Source organism: Narcine bancroftii, chromosome 5 (assembly GCF_036971445.1).
Source record: "Narcine bancroftii isolate sNarBan1 chromosome 5, sNarBan1.hap1, whole genome shotgun sequence".
In the NCBI taxonomy this organism is placed as follows: Eukaryota; Metazoa; Chordata; class Chondrichthyes; order Torpediniformes; family Narcinidae; genus Narcine; species Narcine bancroftii.
This window is the reverse complement of record NC_091473.1, coordinates 232,110,215-232,136,790: the sequence shown is the minus strand read 5'-3', so window position 1 is coordinate 232,136,790 and position 26,576 is coordinate 232,110,215. Positions and strand designations below refer to the sequence as shown.

The 26,576-nt window shown below is 39.8% G+C and overlaps 1 protein-coding gene across 7 annotated transcripts in view; it reads left to right on the top strand.

Annotated features, from left to right (window-relative positions):
• Positions 1–26,576, top strand: part of LOC138765026 (neuron navigator 1-like) — a 674,255-nt gene that overhangs the window by 387,585 nt on the left and 260,094 nt on the right. For all 7 annotated transcript variants that reach the window (XM_069941668.1, XM_069941670.1, XM_069941669.1 and 4 more), the window contains 2 exons: positions 4,590–4,728; positions 23,071–23,365. In XM_069941668.1, the coding sequence (XP_069797769.1) occupies positions 4,590–4,728; positions 23,071–23,365 (434 nt within the window). The remainder of the gene's footprint in view (positions 1–4,589; positions 4,729–23,070; positions 23,366–26,576) is intronic.

The window sequence follows — 26,576 nt, the reverse complement described above, 5'->3', positions numbered from 1 at the left end:
TACCTCAATTGATATATTTATATGTTCATTGAAGCCACACCAAGGAATTATATTCCTGTACCTTTACATATTTTATTCTGATTAATACTTCATGATTTTAACGTAATATTTTGATTTTTCATGCATTATTAATTGTATTTAATTATTGCTATTTAATCAGTTTTTAGAAGTTAAAATACTGTTTTTAACATCTAAATATTGTTGAGAATCAAAATTTAGACATAGATTGTTTTTGACAACGTAATCCTGTACTGTATGGGATTAACCTGTGCTACATGCTCAGGTGACATATTAATACTTGGCAATTTTATTTTGAAAACAAAAACTTTAGCACCTCAGATTTCCTCCGTAGAAAAGCAAATCAAAATGAATGATAATGACTGTTTTTGAAATCTCTGTTTTCTTCTTTGGCTTGGCTTCGCGAACGAAGATTTATGGAGGGGGTAAAAGTCCACGTCAGCTGCAGGCTCGATTGTGGCTGACAAGTCCGATGCGGGACAGGCAGACACGGTTGCAGCGGTTGCAGGGGAAAATTGGTTGGTTGGGGTTGGGTTTTTCCTCCTTTGTCAGTGAGGTGGGCTCTGCGGTCTTCTTCAAAGGAGGTTGCTGCCCGCCGAACTGTGAGGCGCCAAGATGCACGGTTTGAGGTGATATCAACCCACAGGTGGTGGTCAATGTGGCAGGCACCAAGAGATTTCTTTAGGCAGTCCTTGTACCTCTTCTTTGGTGCACCTCTGTCACGGTGGCCAGTGGAGAGCTCGCCATATTACACGATCTTGGGAAGGCGATGGTCCTCCATTCTGAAGACGTGACCCACCCAGCGCAGCTGGATCTTCAGCAGGGTGGACTTGATGCTGTCGGCCTCTGCCATCTCGAGTACTTCGATGTTAGGGATGAAGTCGCTCCAATGAATTTTGAGGATGGAGCGGAGACAACGATGGTGGAAGCGTTCTAGGAACCGTAGGTGATGCCGGTAGAGGACCCATGATTCGGAGCCGAACAGGAGTGTGGGTATGACAACGGCTCTGTATACGCTAATCTTTGTGAGGTTTTTCAGTTGGTTGTTTTTCCAGACTCTTTTGTGTAGTCTTCCAAAGGCGCTATTTGCCTTGGAGAGTCTGTTGTCTATCTCGTTGTCGATCCTTGCATCTGATGAAATGGTGCATCCGAGATAGGTAAACTGGTTGACCGTTTTGAGTTTTGTGTGCCCAATGGAGATGTGGGGGGGCTGGTAGTCATGGTGGGGAGCTGGCTGATGGAGGACCTCAGTTTTCTTCAGGCTGACTTCCAGGCCAAACATTTTGGCAGTTTCCACAAAGCAGGACGTCAAGCGCTGAAGAGCTGGCTGTGAATGGGTTCTGAAAGTGGCATCGTCTGCAAAGAGTAGTTCACGGACAAGTTTCTCTTGTGTCTTGGTGTGAGCTTGCAGGCGCCTCAGATTGAAGAGACTGCCATCCGTGCGGTACCGGATGTAAACAGCGTCTTCATTGTTGAGGTCTTTCATGGCTTGGTTCAGCATCATGCTGAAGAAGATTGAAAAGAGGGTTGAACAAAGAAAAAAGAAGATTGAACAAAGGACTCTACATCACCTTTGTTGACCTCACCAAAGCCTTCGACACCGTGAGCAGGAAAGGGCTTTGGCAAATACTAGAGCACATCGGATGCCCCCCAAAGTTCCTCAACATGGTTATCCAACTGCACGAAAACCAACAAGGTCGGGTCAGATACAGCAATGAGCTCTCTGAACCCTTCTCCATTAACAATGGCGTGAAGCAAGGCTGTGTTCTCGCACCAACCCTCATGGAAATCTCTGTTTACTCTTGACAAAATAGCTATCCCTTTGTTACTCAAATTTCACACCAGTACATCCCCAACTGAGAGGAGTACATAAATCCTAAAATCCGCACTGCTCGGGGATTAAATCATTCCGGATTTACAGATTCCCTGGCAGTACTTTTTAAATTGAAATTTAAGGATGAATAAAGAAGAGATGAACAGGTAAAATTTGATTGTTTATTCATTAGCAAACATAGCATGCTTCATTTACCAAAATGAGTAGTTTTAAAGAAAAATAAAGAGAAAACGACAAAAACATAAACATAAAAGATTTTCACTATAAATGTAAGGCTTGAAATTATGGTTAAAAATGAACATTTGAAAAGAAAAATACAGTACACAAATTAATGTCTTTGTGATAAGATGACCTGCGTTAAGTGTGGTAACTTATGGCCGCTGTGCATTTGTTGTGTTACACGTGCATGCACACAAAAGCCCTCTAAATTTAAAATGTTTGAGAGTCCACATTCTTGATTAATCTGGATTTCTGGCATCCAGAGTTTTGACTTTTACTGTAATATTTTTCCAACTCTCTAAGTACCACTCCATTACTATCAATTTTCCCATTTTTTATCTTCTCCCAACTTTAGTTTATCTTTAGCAAGCATCCTCAGCATTGGTGTCCGTGATCCTTTTTGGTGATTATTCGATGAAATGCTTGTACTTAGTTCAGTTCTCTCCTGTAAATGACCCCTCTCTTCACTCGTCTTCCATTTCACTCTACAAATGCAAGATGTGTCATACTACGTTGAGAACCTGTCAGCATGTAATTACACCTGGTGCTGCTTGGATGGAATTCTCACTCAAAAGACCAATTTCCATATCTTTGCTGTGATTTCCCTATTGGTGTCATTTTAAATGGGTTAGCATTGACATTAAAATTGCTCTGAATATAAAGTATGAGCCTCCGTGTCTATCAACCTGCAAACCATTTCCACTTTTTAGCTTGCACCCCTATAGTAAACTGTTTCCACATCTGTGGATCTTAACATTTCCATGTGGTAATATAAGAAACCTGATCAGAAGGAAAGTTAAAAACACAATGCTGGAGAAACTCAACAGGCCAAACAGTTTGCTGTATATAGAAAAGATAAAGATACAGAACCAACTAGGTGACCATGGTGAAGGGCTCAAACCCGAAATACTGTCTGAAGTGCTGAGTTTCTCCAGCATTGAGTTTTTACTTCAATCACGATGGCAGACTTTTGTGCTTTACTCACAAGGAATAATGCTTGTGTGAAGTGGGCTCTCAGGTATTTTACTAGAAATACTTATCCAAACAAAACAATAGACTAATGCCACTGTTAAAATAGTAGAAAAGGGATTTTGATAAATTTTTAGAAAGATCAAATGTTACTGCAAAAATAGTCAATTAAATATTAAATAAGAATTCTGTGAAAACAAGGTGTGGGAACTAATACCAGAGATTACCCAAAGAAAAACATACCCAATTGACTGTTTCAATCAGGGTTCAATTTTACTAGCATCCAAGAAGAGTGTGGTAACCTGCCTAAACAACTACCAACCAGTGGCACTCACATCCATAGTGATGAAGTGTTTTGAGAGGCTTAGTGTTGAAGCATATCAGCTCCTGTCTGAGCGGCGACATGGATCTGTTACAATTTTGCAGTCCTATAGTAAACCATTTCCACCTCTGAGGATCTCAACACTTCCATCTGGTTATACAGGAAATCTGATCACTTGGAAAGTTACCTTGATAATGCTTACCTGAAGTCAGCTCTCAGCTATTTTATTAGAAATACTTATCCATATAAATTAAGTAAAAAGAATCTGATGTCATGAATGTACTCTGACAATAAACGTGGACTTTGACAAATCAATAATATGGGCAAGAATGGGGATTTTGCCAAATTGGGCCCACAAAATTTATCCATGTAGCTCACATTGCAAACATTCCACCTCCTTAGTCCTTCAAGTGGGTTGCTGCATCAATGACGCTCAATGATTAAATGTGGTAATTCAATTTATGAAATTTTGGTATTCTTCAGAACCAATGAGCACAAAGTGACTCAATGTGGCTTCCAGTAATAGCTGTTAAGTATTGATTTGCCAGGTCAAGGCCTAATTTAGTATTTTGCACATTCAGAAACTCATTGATATTTCACCAGCGTCGCTGGAATATAATGAATAGTAATTGTCCATGGCAGCTGTGTGATTTGGAAATGCCTAGAAAAGGATGATCTTCCATCATCCACACTTGCTTTTTACCATCGTTGCAAAAGTCAAATTTTGAAGGTCAAAAGAAAATCTTTGGCCTTAATGCGCAATGCACAAATTCAGCAGGTCACGCAGGATTTATATGAAGTAAGGGGTAGCCAGTGCTTTTGGCCTGAGCCCTTAGTCGGGTTACCCTTTACTTCCGAGAGATGCTCTGTGATTTGCTGAGTTTCTCCAGCATGACTGTGTGTCAGCATATGCAGACTTTCTTTTTTTTTTAACTTTTGTTTGGTGTACGTCAAGTTTCTCAAATTCTCTGGAAAAAAAATTGAGTGCTTTATATTTGTATTGAAAGAGCCAGGTCCACCTGCTGTTCAAGGGTATTATGTTTACATAAGGAATAGGTGCAGGGGGTGGGCCATCCGGCCCATCAAGCCTGCTCTACCATTCAGTGAGATTATGGCTGATCACCTACTTGTCTTACCCCATATCTTTTAAATACCCTTAACTATGCAAAAATCTATCTAACCTTTTCATTTAGCCTTCTGAACTGTATTTTCATTTCTTTCTTGCAGTTGGGATGAAAGTAGCTCCGTCAGCAGCGGCCTCAGTGACACCTCTGACAATCTTAGCTCTGAGGATTTAAATGCCAGTTCATCTCTCAACTCCTATCCAACCACGCCTGTTGCTTCCAGAAGAAATTCCGGCATCGCGGTAAGAGCAAAATATGCCCGACTTGTGAAGTGATGTCGTACACTCCTTTACTAGAAAAAGCTACATCAATCTTTGTCACTTTTGGCGACCAAGATCATTCTAGTATCTTTACCTTTTTTGAACAGGCTGATGTTATTGTACCCAGTAGCCCTTTGTTGGGTGCTGTAAGTATAGTTGGACCTACAGAAAGAAAGAGCTTATTACTTGTGCTTGTTTTTCACATTGTGGCGTCTTTCAATGCCACAAATAGCACAGGTATAAGTGACATGCCTTTATTTGTACCTATTTTACCAAGTGTTGTATTACAGTTGTTCCATAATGCACCCTTGTTTTAACATGCTCCTTGGGTACAAGCCAGGAAGTGTGTCGCAACACTTTGTTTTTTTGCACACAGGCATAGCAAGAGGGTCATGATTAACATTACATCCAACCAAAAAGCCTGCACAGGAGGCCAAGTTATAGAGTTTTATACAAATGAATAACCAACCTCCCTGTCCTTCGCTTCATAATGGTCTTCATCTCATAATGTATTGCATGGAAGACAGCCAAATAACCATCAATAATTGGGTGTGTTACAGCAAGAAAAAGCAGAGTGGAATTTTTACAGTAGTACAGCAGTGCAAATGCTGACTTTGAAGACAAACATAGTAAAATTAACTTTCTTTGCAACTATGCATTTGCAATTACAAATCTGCATTCATTAGCTGGAGCAGTTAGGCCCAGGAATTTCTGAAATGCATAGATATTGAAAACAACTGTTCCAATTCGGGGTTGAGTTGAAGTTTCTGCGAATGATGGTCCATTATCTGTACTGCAGACAATGAATGTAGAAGCTGTAGCATCAAAAACAGATGTAAGTATATATGGGGAATCATTTGTTTTCATGTACAGCACTTTCAGTGGTGAACTAAACACTTCTGCTAAGCAGCAGAGATTTAAAGTTGTATAGTTTGTGATTGGAAGCAACAGGGTAGCTGCTCAATTGAAAAAAAGTTCCAGGATGCACAAAAACAACCTAGAACTTTGTTTTTATGTTGAAGTGGTGGGACTCTATGGCGAAGGAACCAAAATCTTGAAATCAATGATCGCAGGAAACTGGAGGTCTGAAAGTTTTTGTGTGGAAGAAGGTTTAAATTTCAAGTAAAGGGTGGGTAAATCAAAGTGGATTTATTACAATAAGATATTGCAAACTATATAGTGATCAGTAAATTGAACAGAATCAGTTAAGATTCATTAATAGGCCATTTCAAGTTTTTTTTCAAGAAAATTGATTGATGCGTTCGGACCAAGGCATGTTTGATGCATTGCCATTGCAGAAAGCAAAATTATGATCTATAAATGTAGCTCATGAGAAAAGTGGATCTGTTCCTGGGAAAAAAAGAACAAGGGGTTTTAAGGGATGAGAGTCAGACAAGTCAGAACCCAGGGTCAGCAGATAGATAGTTGCAGTAGGTCATTTGGCCAGATGTATAGTTTTAGTTGTTGGGGGGGAGTAAGAGGTGGGTGTTAGTGTGGAATGGATGGATATCTAACCAATATACAGTAAAATCCCCATTATCCGGCACCTACGGGTCTCACAGGAGCCAGAATTGGTTGATTGAGGCACTCTCTTACAATGCCTATCTAATAGACTGGCATTAAGAATACTGTTCACCATTTGAAAGACAAAAGACAGTGCAAAATGTAAGTAAGTTGAAAAAATTAGTATTTTAGTCTTTAATTGTAAAGTTCACTTTAATCAAGTAATTTCCGTAACTTACAAAATTTACATTTAAATTCGAACCCCGGTTGCTGGCAGTCGGTGTAACTGTGTTGCGCTATGCACCGTGCTATGCTGCTGTCGAAATTAACCCCCCTCCCCCAAGTTTCCAGATAAAGTCTTACTAATATACTTAATACTAATAAAGATTCTTACCAGGCAGGGATAGGGCAAAACTTTGGGAGTCACCTCATCGGCGAGTAACATTGACCGGCTCTTCACTCTGGTGTCCCAGTCAGTCCCTCGGTACAAACCCACCCACCTCCATGCCAGTGTCCTGGTCAGGCCGTTGATACAGCCCAGCTTACCTCCGCATCAGTGTCCCAGTCTGATCCTTGCGCAACCCGATTCAACTCCACGGCAGCGTACCGGTCAGGCCTTTAAATTCCTTTAAATTCAAACCCCCTTCACAAGTGCTATAAAAGTGTGGCACTAGCCACTGCACTAACTGTGCCGCTGTAATGCGCGTCAAAAGAACCAAAGACTTGTTGATCCAAACCAAGGCTTTTATTAACTAAAAGACTGGAGCATATCACAAGTAGGTCGACCAGTCAGAATGACCTAGTCTGGCTAGGAGCAATCCTTTAAGACCTGCCAGTAGGTGTAGCTACACTCTCAGCCAATCACAGTCATCCTACACTACCATATGTACATATACACATTGGTGATAGAATCTGTGCTATCACAGCCGCCATCAAAATTTCCTTCCCTCTCCCAAGTTTACAGATAAAGCCTTACTAATATACTTAATTACATACTTAATTATTTTACCCCCTCCATAAATCTTCGTCCGCGAAGCCAAGCCAAAGAAAGAATTACATACTAATGAAGATAAAGACTCTGACCAGTCAGGGATAGGGAGACACTTTGGGAGAGTCTCCTCAGTGGTGAGCGGCCTTAGCCAGCTCATCGCGGGCCCTGCCATTTTATTCAAATGCAACTTTATTCAAACAGCTACTGCGGGCAGGACACGAATGAGGTGTTCTGTTGGCAGAGTGTTTGCTCCCAAGGAATTGTCTGTTGCTTCAGAGAACTTTTACAATTTTAAACCTTTATTTAAAACTTCATTTATTCTTATTTATTTCCTCGAGTTTTTTTTTTCCCCCAGTTGTAGTGATTCTGGTTGATTGAGTGCCAGATAATGGTGATTTTACTATACTGGCAGACTCAGGGTTGATCAATGATCAAAAGAAATTTGGTATGTTTTAAAGGAGGTTAGACCAAAGTATAGTGGGGGGACTTTGAGACCATTACCTGTGCAAGGTGTGTTTGGGGCACTTTAATGAAAGGAAAGTGATCGAGATGGATAATTGCATCACTTATTTCTAATGGCTTGCGCTGAAACATTATCAAACATGTCCCGTGTGCACTGTGAAAACCTGCTTCTACATGAGTTACTTACAGTGTTCTGGAGCCAAGTAGCTAGGAGCGCAGTGGACACCACTGAACATGATTAGGTTCATTAACCATTTGCTGCCACAAGGAGATGGAAGGGAATTATGGACACAGGATAGTCCTGGATAATCCTTTATGATTGAATTTCCATTGAAGGAGTATCAAACAGCGCATAAAAATGAGGCATTGAATGATCATGTCTGTAGGCAAGTGAGGTTTGTAAGAGGGAACGTAATTGTCATTTATACAAATTAAAGTTTCAGCTGCTTGGCTTTTATTTTTATAAAGCACCGAATTACCCTGTTATGTTCAATTACGTTCTCAGAAAGGAAAGAATGACAGAGGAGACTCTGTTTTGTACATGACAAAATATTAAATATAACACTAGTTAAGACATTTGCTAATTATATATTGTGCTCCATTTGTAACTGATGCTTCCAATTTATCAAACAATGAAATTATAACTTAAAGAAATAAGAAGCCATATTTGCTATATGCCAACATAAAATCCTGCTCTTGATTATTTAATTTATACAAGCAAAACACTTATAAGTTTGGCTGTTCTAAATTTGTTGATATTATCTAGTTCTATTCCTGTACAAGTGAAGTTCATTAACTTTTGAGTCACTTCACAGTTTATCAATGAGCAAACGGCACACAAGTGTAAAAGTTATTGTGGGGGTTTCACAGATATATCTTGTTATTGAAGCAGGTTAAAATTCTCTACCAGAATCCTGTCTGTGCTGAGAGTCACCAGGTTATGAGAGTGTTTTGATGAGCTTTGACTTAAGTTCCTTCAGTGTAATGTGGCATACAAGTTGCAGCAAAGCAAGTTATTAAAATTGAATATTTTCAGACGTGGTTTGTTCACTGCAGTGTTGGTTACTTAATTGATTTAGGCACAAGCAGATCATGTGCAAGTTTGAGTTAGCAGGCATCTGATGTAAGCCAGTGCCCCAAGAGTAGGTAAAAAGGAAGGCTGGTGAGAATGCAACTTCCTATTTTCTTTACAATATTGCAGCTATAAGCCTATTTCCAAATCTTACCTTGGAGACTTGTGAGGTGGAACCAATTGCCAGTTAATTAATAGGTTGACAGACGACAACTGAAGCCCTCATTCCTTGGCTAGATTCCGTTTTCAGATAACAAACAGGCAAGCAGTTAACACCAAAAGAGAAGTAAGGATATCTGGGAAATAATTTGTTTTTAGGTACAGCAATTTCAACAGTGAACCTGAGCATTAATATTGAAATAAAACTTCTGCCTCTGTGAACAAGTAACAGTTTAAAGTTGAATGAAATAATTTAAAGAATCCGGGAAGCAACAAAGAATGTCGAACTTTGAAACAGAAATCATGAAAGGAATGGTGGCAGAATAAAAAAACTGGAGGTCAAAAGAGAACTGCCGTTTTGAAATGGCACAAGGTGTTTGGTTTAATTTATACAAATGACAGATGAATTTATTTTAAACAAAAGATTGGCAGTTCAAATTGAATTTATTGTAGTAAGACACTGCAAACCAGGATAGTGGTCAGGAAGTTGAATGGTATCAGTTGAGATGTACTTCTGGCCCAGAGAACCACAGGCCAAAGTAAGTTTTCTTTCAAGAAAATTGGTGTGTGTGCTCAGACCACAGCATTGCAGAAAGCAAAATACAGATCTCTAATTTTAAATTTAGACATGCAGCACAGTAACAGGCCCTTTCGGCGCAGGAAGCCGTGCCACCCAATTGACCTACAAACCTGGTAAGTTGGGAGACCAGTATGACCAGAGGAAAGCCACACAGACACGGGAAGAACTTACAAACTCCTTACAAACTCCCTGCTCTAAATGTGGCCCATGAGCAAAGTCATTGTGTTCATGGGCAAATAAGATCCCGAGGTTTTACAAAGCAAGAGGCGTACATAAATAGGGACCAGAGCCAGCATATTGATAAGGAAGTCACTTAACTTGGGGCGCAGTTTTTGTTGCTTGGTGGACGGCTATAAATCCAGATTGAAGGCTGAGCTCCATTCTTCTTCGCTGCCTGGACTCTGGAGCACAGTTCAAGCCTGACACCATCAGATGCTGTGGCAAGGGTGCTACTACTAAATTAAAGACATGTTCTGGGTCCAAAGCAAATTCAGTGCAGACATGGAGGATTGCATTCCACTCCTTCAAAATAATGTTTTGAACTCTAAGAGTGGGCAAACTCCAATGGCAAAGATTGGAAAAATCAAGTTCTCTGCATGTTAGATTTGTGAAAACTTGAATCCCAATTGTTATTTCGTATATTCTTCAATAATTTCTTTTAATTTTATTTTAAACATAGTGAAGTCAAAATCAAGTGTCATGCTGCAATGAATGTAGGTATTCAGGTCCAGTAATTTATTAGCAAGATAATTAAATTCACATTTGCAAAAGGAAAGTTCTGGACTCCAGCCATATGGGTTAAGAGAAGTGATTGTGAATAGAAACAACATCCACTAAATTGTTCTGCACTGATTCAAATTTATGCTTTATGTTGTCTTTGGATGACACATTTAACTGAGAATTAAAATGAAGGCCCTCATTGTGATCTTGCAGGGAGATGAGTAAATTAGATACTTCAATCTGAAGAAAGAGGGTGGATTCTCTAATTTAAATTACATTCACCAACATTTGAATTATAGCGACATCAGCTATTTTTTTTTTGGAAAGTTAGAATCTAATTCGTTATAAACTAAGTCATGTTCCAACAGAAAATAAAATGGTAAACCTCATTTAATACGTCTTTCAGTTTTCAACATAGAAATTCTTTCCTATCAAAACTAAACCATTGCAAGCAATTGCCACCAAATAACAATGATTTCAGTGATTATATTTATGGCTTTCACCTTCAAGCTATATTTGTAAGTCATTGAAATGATTCAAAGGTTGACATACTGAATCTAATGTCAGTGAAGAGCTTTTACCTGATTGATGTGTTTTAATGGTTTAGTTGAAGGACATAATCAAGAAAAAGAGCAGTTTCGGGTTACAGTTCAGGAATGTTTCATGTATTCAGGCAATTATGAGTAAAATTGGATGCTTTAGAGAATTATATTCCAGATATATTTCACTTCTGGAAAATACCTGTAATGTGGAGAGATAGATTTGTTGTGTACTTGAGGCAGCCTACCAATAAGCAAGTAAGCAACAAGGTCTAATTATGGATATTTATCTGCATTGTTCACTGATGCTATTAATTAAGGTTGTGCACAACACAGATTATTTTTCAGAATCTAAAAGTCTTTAGTGCAATCAAATGTGGACCTGATTACACTCATTTTCAGTGGAAAAAAATAAACGTAAGTAATAACATCTAAATTCAGTGATTAATAACATTGAAACACAGGATAAGTGTGTGTGTGCCTAACTAATACATCTGCATTAAGAATAAACAGTTTAAAAGACAAAAATACTATCCAGTACTAACACTGAACAAACTTCACTTGCATGAATATGTAAATCTTAAAGCATTTCAGACATTTTTTTGAAAACATTTAATTGTCACTGCATCTGCAGGTTCATCCCCCCTCTTCGGAGCTGCTCAAAAGACAGACAAGAACAATATAGATATTTAATCCCCAAGCTCATGCTTGCAGATAACGCCTTTGACCAGGGTGACTCTTAGTAAGCAGGGATAAGGAGACACTTTAAGAGAGGCACCCCAGCGGCAAATAGCATCAACCAACTCTACATCCTGTGCGACGCTATTTTATTCAAGCACAACCGTATTCAAACTTTGTTCAACCAGCTGCCCCAAGCAAAGGATGACCAAGACAGTCCGCTGGCTGAATATTTGCTCTCAACTCTTCTTTGGCTTGGCTTCGCGGACGAAGATTTATGGAGGGGGTAAAAAAGTCCACATCAGCTGCAGGCTCGTTTGTGGCTGACAAGTCCGATGCGGGACATTGCTCTCAACTACACCAAAGGTTAATGTGTTACTTCATAGTACATTTACCTTTACAATTTTAAACATATGGTTTACCTATTATTTTATTATTTTAATTTTTTACATTTATTTTCCTTGATTTTTTTTGTCAATTGCCTGAGGCTGCGGTTGCATCAAATCTAGATACCAGGGGTTTTACTGCTTGTCTTCTACTAAGTTATATTCTCTCAGTAAAATTGACCAGTGGGCCCGATCTGTTCAGAGATCTTCAGCAGCTGTCAAAGAGAAGTACAGCTTGACATTTATGCTCAGTTCATTAAAATGCTGTAATGAGACATTTCAATTCAAAGGAAGGAAGTAGTCAGAACCTGGTCAAGTTACATTCAAGATTTCTTCATTGTCATGTTATGGTACATAACATGTATTATTACACAAAATTGCCTTCTGCCTGTCTTAAAGCAGACAGAGTCACCATTACTGTTGCCTGGTTCCCCTTACAATAAGCCTCTGGTGCTCACGCAGCCTATGCAGCTTCAGCAATTCCAGTTCAGTTCAAACCATCTGCAACCCGAGGTCCAGATCCAAACCGCTGACATGATCAGGTAGCGTTCAAGAGTCCTCCTTGCCCTCAGCATCCTCTGAAATATCAGTTCCGATACCTGGTCCCCGTAACCCAGTCTCCAGCCACTTTCACCCTGTATGGATCCCTGATCGCAAGTTGACCGCAGACTATGTGGGCCCTTCAGCAATTGAGCCTCTCACTGGTCTGCCACCGTAGTCCCCATACCGTAAGGTCAGCCCTCTGCTTGTCCTTCTCAACATGGGTTGGGGGAGGGGGAGGTGCTGTTCTCCCGGTTTCTGGTTCCCTGTGCCAGTCTTCTGCTCCCTTGAGCCTGTAACTCCTTCAGACGGCTGCCAAGCATAGGCACCACCATCTTGGGCGCAGATCTCTGTGGTTGCAGGATTTTAAATAAAAACACCTCTGGCTCCTTTAACAGGCTGATTGAAGCCTGCGCAGAGCCATCGACATTACAACCAAGTGGTTGAACCTTTTGGAGCAGGTCTTTGTCACCGCTCCTCACTCTCCCATGTCCACACCAGCTGCATTGTTATCGTTACTGCAGCTCCAGCGCCACCGCCAACAATGGGAGCAGCATCTACCATTTTTTTTAACTAAAATTTGGAATCTAACTTGTTGACTTTACAAGTCAAATCACGTTCTTTAAAATAATATAGCATAAAATCCTTTTTTAATGTGTCCTTCAGTTTTTGGCAAAGAAAATCTATTAAAATAGAAGTGACAGGAACAATCAGCTGCAGTTTTACCATGTTTTTATTAAGTCCCTTCATAGATCCTGAAAGAACGGCTATTATGATTGATCTGCTGTTATTTGTACAACATTCCAGCCTGGGATTTTAACCCTTTGGACGCCGATCATTTTTAACCTTTCATAATATGTATATACTCCAGACTGAGTCCATTGGTAAACTACAGTACGAACACCAGTATAAACCAGTTGGTGGTTGAGTATAAAACCAGTCCTGAGAAATGGGGACACAGAGTATATGCGCTTGCTGGTAGTCCCTGAAAACCAGGACACAGTATACGCACATGTTGCTAGTCAATAAAAACAGGGACACGAAGTCCAAAGGGTCAAGTTCAGGAGATGTTATGAGTAGAGTTGTAGAGTACAGCTTGTTCAGAAAGTGTTCATGGCCTTTGTTAACCACAAAGTATCAGCCTCTTTCTTAGCTCACCACAAATCTGTGCACAAACAAAAACCAATGTAAATTTCAAGTTCAGTTCATTAAATAACTTGAGAAGCACCTTTTAACTACACCTTCAGCTAGGTCATTTCAAACCTGTTATAAATGCTGGTGAAGCCATAACTTTATTGCCACACTCAAGGAAAGATATGAAGGTTTTAGAGATTGTTGAACATTTTTAGAACAGATATCTGAGTCAAAACCTTAACTGGAATGATTGGCTGAGTTCTTTCAGCATTCTTGTGTTTGTTTTCAATTCCAGCAGTTTTATTTGTTGTCCACAATTGCAGAAAAGATTCACTTGAATGATTCCAAGGATGAGGGATTTCACGTATCAAATTAGAATGGAGAAACTGGATTGTTTGATCACATGAAAATAGGTGGGAGGGCATGTTGCGATGAGGATATTTGGACTCTGCGCTGCTATATGGATAGGTGGAGTGAGTAGGCAGAAGCCTGACAAATGGAGTTTAATGTGAGAATGTGTGAGGATGTGTATTTTGGTACGAGAAATGTGAATGAAAGCTATTGCCCAAATGGAGTAGAGTTGAAACCGAGTGAAATACGAAGGGATCTAACTATACTTGAATTGAAAAAGGTTAACAGGCAAGTATAGCAATTCAGCATCATGTCCTTTATTGCAAGAGGATTGGAGTTCAAAAATCAGAAAGTATTGTTTCAAATGGACAGGACACTAGTGAAGTCCCACCTGAAGTACTGTGCACAGTTTTCATCCCCTTATTTAAGAAAGGATATACAGTAAAATCCTGGTATCCAGAAGTCAAGCAAACAGCAGCCTTAAGAAACCAGCAAAAAAAAATTGAGGAAAATAAATTGAAAAAGTTAAATAATTTAAAAATAAGATAATAGGTAAAAAATGCATTAAGTTTAAAATTGTTAAAGTAAAGGTTCTTATAAACCTTTGGTGAAGATGGGAGCAATTATTCAGCCAGCGGAGTGTCTTTTTCATGCCTCTTTAAATAAAGATGCTAAATTTGTGTGAAACAGCAATGGTGTCGCCCAGGATGAAGAAATGGTTGATGCCGCTCGCCATTGAGGGTGACTCTCTTAAAGAGTCTCCTTATCCCTGCTTAGCAAGAGTGACCCTAGTCAAAGGCTTTATCTGTAAACTTGGGAGAGGAGGGATTAATTATCTATGATTCTATTGTTCATCTTTTGGTCAGCTTCGCGGAGGGGGAGGAACCTGCAGATGCAGCAGCAGTTAAATCTTTACAAAGAATGTGACCAAAAATATTCATGCAAGATAAGTTTGTTCAGTGTCAGTATAGTATTTTGTCTTTTGTATTTTAAACTGTTTTTTCTTAATGCAGATGTATTAGTTAGGCATTGTAAGAGCAAGACTCAAGCAACCAGAAAATACACTTATTCAGCATCTACCAATCTACCAAAGTATTGACTTTGGAAATAGTTTTAAAGTAATGCCCTAGGTTGCATTGATGGATGAGTGTTGTTCTATTGCAAGAGGCTGAAGAAATTGGATTTATGCCTACATTGTCATAGAACAATACAGCACAGTACAGACTCCTCAGTCCTCGATGTTGTGTCGACCCATATATTCCTTTCCAAAAAAAAACTAAACCCTCTCTAACCCATAACTCTCTATTTTTCTTTCATCCATGTGTCTGTATAATCATCTCATAAATAACCCCAATGTTTCAGCCTCTACCACCATCCCCAGCATGGTATTTCAGGCAAAAATAAACGTATCCCTGATGTCTCCTCTAACTTCCTTCGTTAACTTTGTGCATAAGTCCTCTGGTGTTTGTTGATCCTGCCCTGTGAAAAAGGTGCTAGCTGTTCATCCTATCTATCACTCTCATAATCTTGTCAACCTCTGTCAAGACTTCTCATATCCTTCTACTCTCCAAAGAGTAAAATCCCAAATTTGCTAACCTTGTTTTCCAATCCAGGCAATATCCAGATAAATTGGTTTTAGATACTGTGGCGGGGGGGGGGGGAATGATCTATCAGGGATAGTCAAGGTGGTCACGTCTCCAGCACAGTTGCTCAGAAAGGAAGGGGGAGAGAAGAGGAGAGCTATGGTTATTGGAGATTAATTTATTAGTAGAGCAGATAGGAGGTTTGGTGATTGAGGCTAGATTGAGATCCTGGGTGCCAGGGTCAAGATGTCTCTGATCAAGGTATAGCATTCTGGAGAGGGAGAATGATCCATTTAGGAACCAATGACAGATAGGAGAAGGGTTGAGGTCTTGAAGAGGGAATATAGGCAATTGGTGGTGAGCAGTGTGTGCAGGGGTCAGTGCTGGGCCCCCAAATATTAATAATATACATTAATGATCTGGAAGAGTGGACAGAGTGCAGTGTATCTAAGTTTGCTGATAACACTAAATTGAGTGGAAAATCAAATTGTGCAGAAGATTCAGAGAGTTTGAAGAGAGATTAAGTGAATGGGCAAAGGTCTGGCAGATGGAGTACAATGTTGGCAAATGTGAGGTTATCCAATTTGAAAGGAAAAAAATTGATGATCAGAATATTATATGAATGGCAAGTGTTGCAGCATGTTGTCATGCAGAAGGACTTGGGAGTGCTTGTGCATGAATCGCAAAAGGTTGATTTGCAGATGCAGCAGGCTATCAAAAAGGCAAATGGCATGTTGGCCTTCATTGATCGAGGGATGGAATTTAAGAGCAGGGAGGTTATTCTGAAACTGTAGAAGGTATTGGTGAGGCTGCATCTGAAGTAATATGTGCAGTTCTGGTCTCCTTACTGGTGCTCAGCCCGCTTCTATTCATTGCCAGCTCCAGTTCCAACAGATGACACAACGGTAGTTGACCTCATCAGCAACAACGATGAGTCGCATTACAGTAAAGAGGTGGAAAATCTCATGAAAGGGTGAGAGAGTAACATCCTGGTCTTAATGTGGACAAGACAAAGAAGATGACTGTGGTCTTCAAGAGGATCACCAATGTCCACCCTCCATTGCACATTAATAACTCAGTAGTGCAGAGAGTTGAGTGCACCAAGTTCCTCGGTGTCCACTTAAGAAGTGATCTTTCCTGGACTCACTTGACAGGAGGGCACCATAGTGATTGCACTGCCTGAGAAGACTGAATGAGGGCAAGGCTACCAGCCCATATTATTTCAACCTTGTACAGGAGCACGATTTGGATCGTGCTGGCCAACTGCATCACAATTCTGGAGAGCATTGAATTGGAGTCAATATACAGAAAAGAATTAGAAAGGATCATTGGGGTCACTCCCCCTCCCCCAATGATGTGATCTACAGAGATCATTGTTTGAAGAGGGCTCACACAATCATTGAGGACCTCTACCACCTCACACATAGTATCTTTCATCTACTCCCATCAGGAAAGGGATGCAGGAGTATCAGGGAACTGAACCACCAGCCTGAGAAATGGCTTCCCATGGGCAGTGAGACTGCTGAACAATTGAATGAACTGTTCATACAAACCCTCTGAGATTCTACTATTTATTCAACAATTTTTATTTTGTTTTATATATGTAACATGGTCTGGATGTGTGTTTGCATGTTTTTGCACCAAGGACCTGTTTCTTCGGGTTGTACTTGTACAAATGGATGATATTAAACTTGAACTTGTTAATGCTGTTAAGGGTCCTGCTATTAACTGTAAACATTCTCCTGATCTTTGATGACCCAAATGAAGAAGATTGTTGCACTAGCTCAGATTGAATCTGCCATTTCCTCCTTCAACTTTCTTGTTCTGCTTGTAGTTTATCTTGTTTGCATGAGATGTAATAGAAATATACAATTAAATACATACAACTAAAGGAGGTGATTTAAGGATGAGGAGACAAGGGTTTAAAACTTTAAGCAAGCTTTGCAAGGAGAAAGATTTCATTGCCTGGTGAGATTATTGTAATTGTGCTTTCAGAAGGGAATTGGAGAGGCACTTGAGGGAAAATTATTGAAGAAATTTGGAAAAGTGTGGGGGAATGAGACTGATAATGTTGCTCTTCCAGGAGCTGGCATAAACTCGGTGGGCTGATTTTTAAAAATATTTTTTATTCTATGATTCTATTTTTTTAATGTTATTGAATCTATGATGAATTTAAAATAAAATTAAAATTATTTTCTTGAAAATCAAGTTTTCCATAGAGTCATAAACAGTGGGTGATTCAAGATGATTTAGGATTAGCCAATAATTGTGTCATCCAACCTCATGCTTTATCTCTTGCTGGAGAAGTGGTGTCTGCTCTTTGTCTCTGGTTGACCAAAAGTATGCTTTGGCCTGGATTTCATTGCAGTTAGCCACGTCTGTTAGCCTTGATCCTGTCATACATGCTATGACCTAACTTGTTCTTGAGCAGCACTGTCTGATATATATTTTGCTGTCTTGGAAGTAAAAGGGTTCAGCTGCATTCCTGCTCTGATGTACCTTTGTCGGCTGTACCAATAGAGGCTTGAAGAAAAAGTATTAAAATCTCCTGTTTTATCTGGCTCACTTGAGTGGATGTGGCCCTTAAACCAGGATCCAGAGACATTTCTCCCCGAGTTCTCCTAAAACCCTTGCGTTTATGACAAAGGGTTCTTGATCGGACATGTTAACTTTGTTTCTCTAACCACAGATCTTACCTGACTGACTGAGTGTTTCCAGCATACTTTTTTTTTAAATTTCAGTATTCCAGTATCTGTAATTTATTTTAATTCCCTGTTCAGGTACATTGATATACTAAATCTTGCCTGCACAGCGTGCTTTCTTCTGCCAGTCAATTCTCACCCCATTTTGTAAGGAATTTGATTATAAAATTATAAATGTCTTTTAATAATTAGTTTCAAAAGGTGCTCAGCTTTTACTGCATGTGAATGTGATGAAAGTATGATGAAAATTTATGAGAACTTGTTAAGTATTTTACTTACTAATTTGCATTTAGTCTTCAGGGTAGTCTGTTTCTGTATCAAGTTGCCACATGAAGCTTTAGAAGTGAGTACAATGAAGGCATTCAGAAGACAGGTAGTGAGACTGACAGAGAGACAGACAAACAGATGGACAGGAGAGACAGACAGAAAGAGGGAGACAGACAGAAAGAGAGAGAGATAGATAGAAAGGGTTAAGAAGGGTAAGCCCAGAATGCCAATCACCAGCAAAGACTAGGTGGGCCAAATAGTTTGTTCCATGCTGTATGACAGTCAACCATGAAATTTTTAATACATGGGTTGTTTTAAGAGTCATTTTTATGCTGAATTTCTCGTCTTTATCACCTTCACTTTGTGGATTAAATTATTCATTAAAGGCCCTTGGTTTTAAAATTTCATTCCTGGCTGTGGTGGTGTGATTTGCAGTTTCCATTTCAAAGCTGGCGATCTATTAGTAAAATTAAAAATGGTCAAGTAATGCAAATGCTCCATCCATTGCCTGACTGAAGATCTCTGTTGATGTTGAATATCTGTGATATTCAGATCTATTCCTATGTATCCATTCAGACCTCTCTGAAGCCCCAGCTTTTTGCATGGTTTCACGGAACCTTCTCTGGTCTCACTTCCATCACCACTGAGTGGAATAAAGACTCCACTGAAAACACTGTACCTGATAAAGAACATTCCTGACCCAATAACAAGGGTCTCTAGATTGCACTTGTCTCGAAGGATTGGATTATTCATAAGAGCGTCTGAATAGAACATGAGAAATGTGAGTTTAGATGAGGTGGCCTTATTGAAATGTAAAAGCATCATATGGAGGTATGACAGGGAAGGTACCAAGACATACAGTATCCACAGGTGGGAGAATCTTCAACAAAGAAATATAGGTGGAAGATTAAGGACTAGGAAATGAAGGAATTGCTTCTTGCAGAGTAGCGACTCTCACATTTTCTAAAATGGCATTATGAAGGTTCAATCTTTGAGGCTATTCAAAGAAAATATAGAGGCATTTTTAAAAGATCACGGAAATTATTGTTTTTTGGAATGGGGACTGTGGTGGCGCTGATCAAGTTCAGAACTCTCGAGTTTTATTTTTGTTCTGTTCATTAGCACCTCCTTACAGGACAATGATGCCACCAGTTGGAATGTTCTCCTGTAGACATTTGCAAGAGTCTTTGGTGACATAACAAATCTTGATACCAAATTTGATGAATATTTTTTGGAAACAAAGCTGATCTTAAGGATCTACAATGATGAATAGGTTCAGTCCTTTATATGATAATACTTGTGCCATAAAGATATATTTGTGGGAAAAGAAAATACAGATAAAGTCTCCGAGGGTAATTGTATTTTTCTTTTTAAAACCTGATATCGATATGAGTGCACCTCCTTAAACTTTGATCCTAATTATGAGAGATTTGCAGAGACAGGGATGGACAGACATGGGGATGGAAATCCATTTGGGCAGCGGTACAAGTAAGAAGAAACTGGAGCATGCATGTTGCATGCATTTTTTACACCACATTTTTCTTGCACTAATTAATCATCAATTAACAGAAAAAGCATGGTTCTTCTTCATTAATGTTTTTTTAATCGTATTTTATGCACCATATTTTCTTCAATGGCTTTTATTTTCAGTGATTAATAAAATAGTTCCTCCTTTCTGTAATGCAATGCATTCTTCTCTGGATAAAAATCAACACTAGATGAACTGTGCTTTGAAGTTGCATTTTCAATTTTTCCACAAAAGTCTGGATGGCAAAATTGGCATCTGCCAAGACCGATAATGTCTTAAAATATTATTAAACAGACTGCTGAGTCTTCAACAATGTTAATCTTAGCTTAATGAAGCAAAATAAAGTAAACCCGTATTTGTGAGCTTTGGAAATTTCCCAGTATTCCTTTTTATAATTTACTAAGTTTTCATGAGCGCTGTTGAATTCTTCAGGCGTAATATTATTGAACATTACAGGTCATTTCATTCTTATGGAAAATATTATCAGACATGAGTCAATGCATTATAATTGTAAATTTCCCACGGAAGGCAAATCACAGATAGTCTCACTCCTGTCATCTATCAAAATGGTTATTCATTGGAATTAAATAATGGTCTTTGTTTCAATGGAGGTCACCTTTGTCATTTTAGAACATTTTTATTATCCATGATATCCAGGGTTAATCTTTTGATATTGCACCTTACATTTGCCACCAATGTAATTTTCATTATTGGGCTGACTTGGAAAAATGACAAAATTTTGGCATTCGATACCAAGTTATAAAAGGACCACTTTAAAAGCACAATACTGGAGATAGAAACACAGCAGGCCAAACCGAATACTTGATGTAGCAAAGATACAGAACCAACAATTCAGGCTTGAGCACTTCATCAAGGTATGAGCGAAATATGAGCAAATGCAGACAGGCACCTGAACAAAACAGTGGAGGGAGGAGCAAGGGAGAGGGCTCAAGTCTGAAACATTGGTTATGTACCTTTATCTTTGCTCTATCAAGTACATTGTTTGACATATTGAATTTCTCCAGCGTTGTGTTTTTACTTCAGTCACTGAATCTGCAGGACTTTGGTGCTTTTTTCCTTTAATCTTGTTTGCTGATTTTTATTTGCTTTCAGAGTAGTAAAAAAATCAATTGTCCACGGACGAAACAAATAGAACACATTTTGAAGATCGATAGGAAAAACAGGCACGTCTTCTCTTTCCACCTTCTGGGATCAGTGTACGAATATGACGGGGAGGAATATTCACTCACATCTGAGTAAATTAAGTAGTCACTATCTAATTTCTAATAAGCTGGAAGCCAAAGGGAAGAATTTCTCTTGGATTTACAAATTAGCATCAATTTGGTAATGATGCAAAGGCTTTATAAATGAATTTAAAAGAAGCGCATTCCCCATCAGAAAGTTTTGTTATGTACTAGCACTGATTCTATTGTCATTTCTTTTTTTTTGGTTAAATAATCTAAAGTATTAGTCTCAGTGAGGAAGTCATAAATGCACTGCAGGGTCCTATTGTGTGAAGCAAGTGAAGGAAAGAGTTTATTATGCATTAGTTGATGTTCACCACCTGTGGCTTGAGTCAATAATGCATGTTGGTACAGTCATGAACCTTGAACCAGGCAGCCGGACGAAGCAAGCACAGTGTCAGATACTGTATTTCTGCCTGCATATCAATTTGACCTGGAGCATAATAGGCTGACGGGAGATGAGATAGTGAGAAGCTAAGATCGAGGTATAGTCATAACTAAGGCTAAAATGTTACATACTGGAGGACATGCACTTAAGGGGGTGTGGGAGGTGGTGTTGATGGTTAGGGAGAGATGTACAGGGCCAGTTTTTTTTTAAAAGCACAGAAAATGTTAGATGCCTGGAACCAACTGCCAGGGATCATATAACCACTTACAGCACAGAAAAGGCCAGTTCGGCCCTACTAGTCCAAGCCGTAGCAAATCCCCACCCTCCTAGTCCCACTGACCAGCACCCCTCTAGTCCCCTCCTATCCATGTAAAGATCCAGTCTTTCCTTAAATGATCAATGATCATTTAACCAATGATCCCGCCTCGACCACGTCTGCCGGAAGCTCATTCCACATCCCCACCACCCTCTGCGTAAAGAAATTTCCCCTCATGTTCCCCTTATAATTTTCGCCCTTCAATCTTAAACCATGTCCTCTAGTTTGAATCTCCCCCTTTCTTAATTGAAAAAGCCTATCCACATATACTCTGTCTGTCCCTTTTAAAATCTTAAACACCTCTATCAAGTCCCCTCTCAATCTTCTACACTCCAGAGAAAAAAGCCCCAGTCTGCACAACCTTTCCCTGTAACTCAGACCCTGAAATCCTGTCAACATTCTCGTGAACCTTCTCTGCACTCTCTCTATTTTGTTTATATCTTTCCTATAACTTGGTGACCAAAATTGTACACAGTACTCCAAATTTAGCCTCACCAATGCCTTGTACAATTTCATCATAACCTCCCTACTCTTGATTTCAATACTCCGATTTATGAAGGCCAACATTCCAAATGCCTTCTTAACCACACCATCTACCTGAGTATCAGCCTTGAGGGTACTATTTACCATAACTCCTAAATCCCTTTGTTGCTCTGCACTCCTCAATTGTCTACCATTCAATGTATGTGACCTATTTAAATTTGCCTTTCCAAAATGTAGCACCTCATATTTATCTGTATTAAATTCTATCAGCCATTTCTCAGCCCACACCTCCAGCCTTCCTAAATCACCTTTTAATCTACGGTAATCTACCTCACTGTCCACAACACCACCAATCTTTGTGTCATCCGCAAACTTGCTTATCCAATTCTCCACCCCTACATCCAGATCGTTAATATGATCATGGTGGATGCTTACATGATCGTAATACACAAGAGGCTTCCAAATAGTCATGCAATGTGTATGATATCCATGTTATGTATCACGTGCAAGAAGCAGAAATTTGGTTTAATTTAGCATCATGTTCAACACAGGCATGTGGGCCTATTACTGTGCTCTACTCCTCCATGTTCATTTCTTTGGATTTTTTTTTTCCTTTCGGCATTTCTCTGTAACTGTCAATATTAGGATTTTCATTTTTGGAGTAGTTCGTCACCCGATCTGTGTCACTTGCATTGCAGCTGCGGACAGATGCAGAGAAGCGCTCCATGGTGGAGAGTGGTCTGACCTGGTGCAGTGGCTCTGAAGGCAAAGGCCAGAAGAAGTCCGAGGGAGGCTATGATGCCAGCAACCTCAAGATGGATCAAAACACAAAGTGGCGACGAATTCGGAGCGAATCTGCTGATGAATCTACGAAAGGAGAACTAAAGAAACCTCAACCCACAGTGCAAACCAGTTCACTGAAAAAGAGCACAGCGCCAGTGGGTGTAACTTCCCCAATGACCAGTTCCGGAGCGGGCTCCCTGAAACCAGCTGGTGAGTGTCAAGAATAGCAATGGTAGTTTTGTGAATTTCAACAGGTTTATTTTTCCCCATTCCAAAAATAGACTTTATTCACAATAAATCATTTATAATAGAGAAAACTGTTCAAAATCTTTTCACACCCATAGTAACAATCATGTCTATGTATTCCTATCAACGTACATTGTTACATTTGTTCTCTAAATACACCTTGTCGCTTCTTTCTCTCCACCACCCCCCTCCCCCACTACCACCACCACCATTGGTTGAAGGGGTTCCCCTCAGTCTGAACCATTCAATTCCCATTAATGGAAAGATTCTAGACTGTGGTCCTTCCCCACAGTGTCCTCACATTGATGTATGTGAGCAGATATGTAAATATGCAATTAGATAAAGCTCCAAATAATTGCCTTTCATTTCCAATGTTACGTTCACTTTGACCTGAATAATGATGACTCCACATTGAAGTTATTTCACAGTAATCCCCATTTATTCTCAAAGGAGCTGTGTGTGACTGGATATTGCTTGTTGCTCTCTTAATTTACTCCGAGAAAAAAATATTCAATAAAACAAACAATTATGAATCCCTGCCATTGGAAGGTGGGCAGTCTGGGCAGACCCAAAGAACATTCTTCTTCAGTTCTGCTGACATTTCAACCCACAGGGACTATTGTAGGCACTAACCTCACTGATCTGCTCAGTTCACTCATTACAGATGTGTTTGAACCAATCAGCAAAGCCACAGTGACTGTTCTCCGAAATCCCTGCCAGAGTGAATAATCAGGTCGAAACAAGCCATTTGCAATTTTTAATTACATTGGAAAAGATTGCACCTGTATCTTCATGACTGAACAGTCAAACAAGTCAAGTCAAATCACCTTTATCGCACAGAAAAGACGAGATAGCGTTTCTCCAGGACTACGGAGAATATTTACATAAATATAAGATAGAAGTTAAGCACATAAAATATTAAATATTAAGATGTATATTGTAAGAGTCATCAGTACCAAGGTACTCTATGCATATATGTTCTGGGAATTCAGAATGGCCTGGAGGAAAAAAATTGTTGCCCAATCTGGACCAAAGGGCCCGAGGGCTGCAATACCTCCTACCACATGGCAGAAGGGTGAACAGTTTACATGAGGGATGTGTGGAGTCCTTCACAATGCTTATTGCTTTTTGACTGCATCAAGTGTTGTAGATGTCCCTCATGGTAGGAAGAGAGCCCCCAATTATCTTTTCTGCTGACTTAACTATTCTCTGCAGGGTCTTGTGGTCTGAGGAGGTACGGTTACTAAGCCAGGAGGTGATGCAGTTGCACAGGATGCTCTCGATATATCCTCTGGAGAAGGTAGCAAGGATGGGGGGGAGTGGGAGATGAACTTTCCTCAGCCTTCGCAGGAAGTAGAGGCGCTGCTGGGCTTTCTTGGCTATGGAGCTGGTGTTAAGGGACTGGGCGAGATTCTCTGCCAAGTTCACTCCAAGGAACTTGATGCTCTTGACAACCTCAATGGTGGAGCTGTCAATGGTTAGCAGAGCAAGGTCCCCCTGGGCACTCCTGAAGTTGACAACCATCTCTTTTTTTAAAAAAAACCTTCAGATACAGGTTGTTGGCTCTGCACCAGTCCGTTAGCTACTGCACCTCGTCTCTGTAAGCTTATTTGTCATTCTTACTATTCAGGTCCACCTCGGACATGCCATCTGCGAACTTGATGATGTGGTTCGAACTGTGTTTATCTGCACAGTCATGGGTCAACAGAGTGATGAACAACAGTGGACTAAGTACGCAGCCCTAGGGGACCCCTGTGCCCAGTGTGATGGTCTTGGAGGTGCAGTTTCCACTCTAGACTGCCTGAGGTAAACAGTGTACTTTAGGTAGCAAAGGTAAAGATGCATTACAACATTTTGGGCTTGAGCCCTTCATCAAGGTACCTCTCACCTTGATGAAGGGTTCAAGCCTTAAATGTTGGCTACGTATCTTTATCTTTGCTACACTGTTTGACCTGCTGAGTTTCCCCAGCATTGAATTTTTACTTCAATCACTGTGTCCGCAGACTTTCGTGTTCTGCTCTTCTCTTCTTGACTGAAAATGGGCTCACTGATAATGACCTTTGGCTAGGACCAACTCTCTTCTGTCATGGTGGTTGTATCGGTCCTCATCACAAAATACTATTAAGTTTCTGGCTACTTTTATTTATATTGTTCCATTCCCATCATATGTCCTTTAAGATCGTCACATGCTGCTTTTTTGCTCCCAAGACTCATTTCATTTCTCATCCAGATATTTTTCCTCCTATCCTCCAACAACATCTGCACTAAAGGCAATTTTAACCTTGCAAATGTCAATCTTTGTGTTGACTTCTCTTGCCAATCATGAGAATATTCAAAGAATATTTGTGACGTTGGGTTGCATGTGATCTGCAACATGATCATATCGTTCCATGTTGATGAAAACCTTGCAAGGTGATGGGTGTTATAACCAAAAGTACAATTCTTTGGCAAGTAGCCATGCAGCTAATTATTAATGCTGTAACAAGTACATCTTTCATAAAATGCCCCATGCCTCTTGTTTGTTAATTACTGAATTGTAAGGTAGAAAACTGTTGTGTTCAGAATGGATTTGATGGGTTATAGAGAATCAAGGCTGTACACGTTAGTATTAAACTACAGTCCTTTTTTATGTACAGGGGAATTCACAAAATGGCACATGCTCACAAACACATTTACACAGCAATAATACACAAAAAAAATACACATTAGGTGTAAGTTAATAATTGCTAAACAATCTCAACTCCCTATTGTGGAACGAGGGTCAAACTTACAGTGCCCACCACCCACAGGCATGATAAACTGAATAAACAGCAACCTTATCGCAGCGAACGAGTATATACACATTGCTACGTGTTTAGGTAAATGAAAGCAAGTGGATTAACTTCATACTTAATTTATTAATGACATACATCGAGGATGCAAAGGAACAGAACATGGCCACTGGAGTACACCAGCAATAAAGACTCCTCTGGAACCCCAGTAACCCAGATATACAGGATATGAACACAGTGAATGATCTAGATCCCCTTTACTTAGCTCATGCTCCATACCATGACAAAATTACCGTATTAAACTTCAGTGTCGCAGAATGACCAATAATTAGCAGACATAGTGACTGATCTACACACATGAACCTGGTCTCCAACATCATCCACAGCTCAGGATTCGGGACAGG